The 3,595-nt window shown below is 41.6% G+C and overlaps 1 protein-coding gene across 2 annotated transcripts in view; it reads right to left on the reverse strand.

Moving 5' to 3' along the window:
• Positions 1-2,361: 2,361 nt before the first annotated feature.
• LOC104618802 (UDP-glucuronosyltransferase 2A2-like) overlaps positions 2,362-3,595 on the reverse strand; it is a 13,289-nt gene continuing 12,055 nt past the window's right edge. For both annotated transcript variants that reach the window (XM_010284498.1, XM_010284499.1), the window contains exon 6: positions 2,362-2,674. In XM_010284498.1, coding sequence (XP_010282800.1) covers positions 2,398-2,674 — 277 coding nt within the window. In that variant the 3' untranslated portion in view covers positions 2,362-2,397. The remainder of the gene's footprint in view (positions 2,675-3,595) is intronic.

The following is a 3,595-nucleotide window of genomic DNA, read 5'->3' on the forward strand; positions in this document are numbered from 1 at the left end:
TCTTTTTTTTTGTAGTGATTACTGCATCACTTGTTATTTCTCTTAAATAGGAAGTATTTTAATCTGTATGCCAATGGTAAAACTGTGAAAAAAGAAAAAACTTGTAGTCAAGTTGTTCAGTTTCTCCAGCAATTGTCTAGTTCTCAAAACTTGTATGAGTAGCCCTGCCTCGGCGGACTTCGTAACTTTTCTTCAGTGTCTTCTCATGTAACAAAGCCAGATTGTAGCCTCTGCTTTAAAGACCTCCAGCTCCACAGTGCTGAGTGCTGTAGCTGTTTTTATAAGCTGCAGTATAGGATTGGCCACGGTGTGGCAGTTGTGGAAACACATGGGTTTTAGATTGGACAGTAATTTGGGCTCTGTGTATTTTTGTCCACATGGCTATAGTAAACATCTACATGGTCTAAGCAAAAAGTTTGACCTCCAACATGCAATTATGTTGAGGTTCTTTAAACAGTACAAGAAGTTGAACATATATTTGGGTTCCTCAAAACAGTTTACTCTGCACAGAGAAGTATGCCTGTTAGCAGTAGGATTTGATCAGTCTGTCAAATTCGGTACACATTCTGTGTTTAATTGGAGAAATACATCATAGGCCACCTTCATTCTTTGATATCTTTTTCTGCTTTATATACAGATTCTAGAAAGAAGAGGAGGTTCTAGGGGTTTTGTTTGTTGGTTGGTTTTTTACTATTTTACATTCAATATTAGATAAGCCAGATTTTTCAAAGGAAGTTCGAGAAAAGAAGCACCTCCTTAAAGTGACTGCAGAGCACTTTCTCTGGGCAACTTTCCCCAGCTATCTGGTTTTCAGAGTTCTTTGTTAGCCCTATCTGACCAGTGTCCACATAGTATGCCAGGAGGCTTGGTGGCCTTCTGGCAACCAAACTGACATCTCAGCAAATCTTCTGCTTGCAGAAGCTGGATGGTGGGGGCTATTAGTGATCAAGCTTAGTGGAGCTGCACCTAAGGACCCAGCTCTATGAACAGTTACAGCAAAACCTTTCAGATCTCGGGCCTGAATGTCATGCTGTTCCATTTTCTTTTCACTATGCAAATTTCAATATGCCTGTTCCTGCATATGATCTCATCATGACCCTAGGAACAGTCTACCAGAAGTTACCATTAGGAGCACTAGTCTTGTTCTAACCTTTCTTTACTTTGGAGACAATTCGCTTGAGCTTTAAATATTGTAATATGAAGAGTTGTAAGCAGGCATTGAAACCATTGACAATGCTAATGAAAAAGTTAATGTGGTGTAGCAAATTTTATTATGTAAACAAATATGTTTTCTCAGCCTGTTGTGTTTGGAAACAATTCTACAGCATCTGGAATACAGCAAATACCAATTAAAATTGGGGCAGGTTCTTTCTTGAGTAAGCTGGCACAGAGTAGAATAAGCTTACCTAGAACAGGAGGCCTGAACTAGCATCATTTTAGTAGGCTTTCATCAGTAAGTGCATCTTGAATGATTTCAGGAGTGCTGCATTTACTACCACTCTTATCTGAGTTGGAAGGAAAATAATGCTGCTCTCAACTTTTCAGGCAAGGCAAGTGACTATTGCATTGTTCCCATATGTCATGTTACTTCTTTGCAAGTTCCATCTCTAGAGGTTTTCCTACATTTATGACTTAGCATGTCAGAGACATTTGGGAGTCAAGATGGGCAAGTTCCTGACAAGAGGTGGTTTTCATACCCCTATAAGTGTTGCAGTTAGAATGAGGGCCTGTGCAGCAGGACTCCAGACTGAATGGAAAAGAGAAATGGTTCTCAGAAAAGTAATTTCTCTGCTGGTTTTAGGACTCTGGTCCTCCAGCACATTTATAAAAAATGTGATGATACAGGCTTCACCAGCACTTGCAGCTCCAAGTTTTTCATTATCTTGACCATTGACATGGGTACTTTTTAGAGGCCCATGATCTTAGCTTCACTATCCAATCTGGAGAGAGCTATTCTGACAGGGGAGGCATTTTGGTTGTGAATCATCAAGCCTGGGTGACATTATAGGAGAGGACAGAGTTAAGATAAGAAGCCTAGTTGCAGATTGAGGGACCTGCAGTACCACACATGGGAAGGCTGAATTTATGAAATACACCAAAATGAATTTAAAAAGTTAGAGCAGCAATTATCATTCTAGGGACCGTGTGTGATCAGCTAACAGGGTCCCAAGGCATAAAGCGACTATAATTCAGTCTTATTTAGGTGAGAAGGAATTTGCTGGCTAAGCAAGCAGCTCTGCCCCATAACAGCTTTTTAGCATGACCCAGTTCAATGGGATGCTTCATGACATGCCGAGCTTAAAGCATATCCTTATAATTTTATTCACCAAAGAATCTGCATAAATGCCTTGCTGAATCAGCGTAGGAGAAGAAAAAGTGCTGGTGGGAACAAGATGTCTACTCTTTCTTCCTCTTTGCAATCCTGCCACATCTCCTACAGCAAAATAAGAAGCACTTGACAAGAAAGAAGACAGCAATGGTTGTACAGGTGAACAAGAAAGCCAGAACATCCAGGCAGTGGTACTGGTACCAAGTGAGATGGTGAGCAGCTGGTCTCAAATGCTTTGCTCCTTTGTGACGCATGACAAATTCAATCCAGAAGACCGCTCTGTCCAGAGGCTTAACTGGCTGGTCGTGGTGTATCTTGGATAACCTTAAAGCATTTTCCTTATAGCTGGGGAAAAAAGAAGAAACCAAGGTGATTTATCACTGATTTGTGAAACAACCCATTTAGCACCTGGCAGTCCTCTTGAAGAAGGTAGACAGCCCTGCTTTTACTTTCATCAGTGTTATTTAAATATATTTGAAACTGGCCCAGTTTACTCCTATCTGGACAAAATTGGGTTATGAACAGTAACAGAGAAAACCAATCTTCCACAAAGAAAAATTATGCAAAATTATTCCAGGTACTCCTTCAAAAAAGGCAACATGGAAACATTTGCAGCGTTTTCCGTTTCAATATAATACATTGTGCTGGTTTTGGCTGGGGTACAGTTAATTTTCTTTACAGTAGCTAGTATGGGGCTATGCTTTGGATTTGTGCTGAAAACAGTGTTGATAATACAGAGATGCTTTTGTTATTGCTGAGCAGTGCTTACACAGAGTCGAGGCCTTTTATGCTTCCCACCCCACCAGCAAGGAGGCTAGGGGTGCACAAGAAGTTGGGAGGGGACACGACCGGGACAGCTGACCCCAACTGACCAAAGGGATATCCCATACCATATGACGTCATGCTCGGCAATAAAACTAATGGGGCGGTTGGTGGAGGGGCTGCGTGCACCAGATTTTGTCTGGGTCTTTGGATGCCTGGTCATCATGCAGGTTGGTAAAGATCACTCCACCACAGCTAATTCTCTCAGATACTGGATACCTCCATCAATGTTGCTCTGTTTGCTTTGGGAATTTCTTCCTTGAAGGGATACCTCACACTTGACAGGAGTCGCTGCAAGACTGAGAACTCCTGCCTTTTTTCCAATCTCTTTTTCAATGGCCTTAACCTTGCCTCCTTGTCAATGGCAAGCTGCTGGGCTTCCTTACCCTCAACCTGATAGGTACAGTAACCTAAGGATATTGGTAACTCAAGGATAGGGGAAAG

This window comes from Phaethon lepturus, unplaced genomic scaffold, assembly GCF_000687285.1.
Source record: "Phaethon lepturus isolate BGI_N335 unplaced genomic scaffold, ASM68728v1 scaffold13203, whole genome shotgun sequence".
Lineage (NCBI taxonomy): Eukaryota > Metazoa > Chordata > Aves > Phaethontiformes > Phaethontidae > Phaethon > Phaethon lepturus.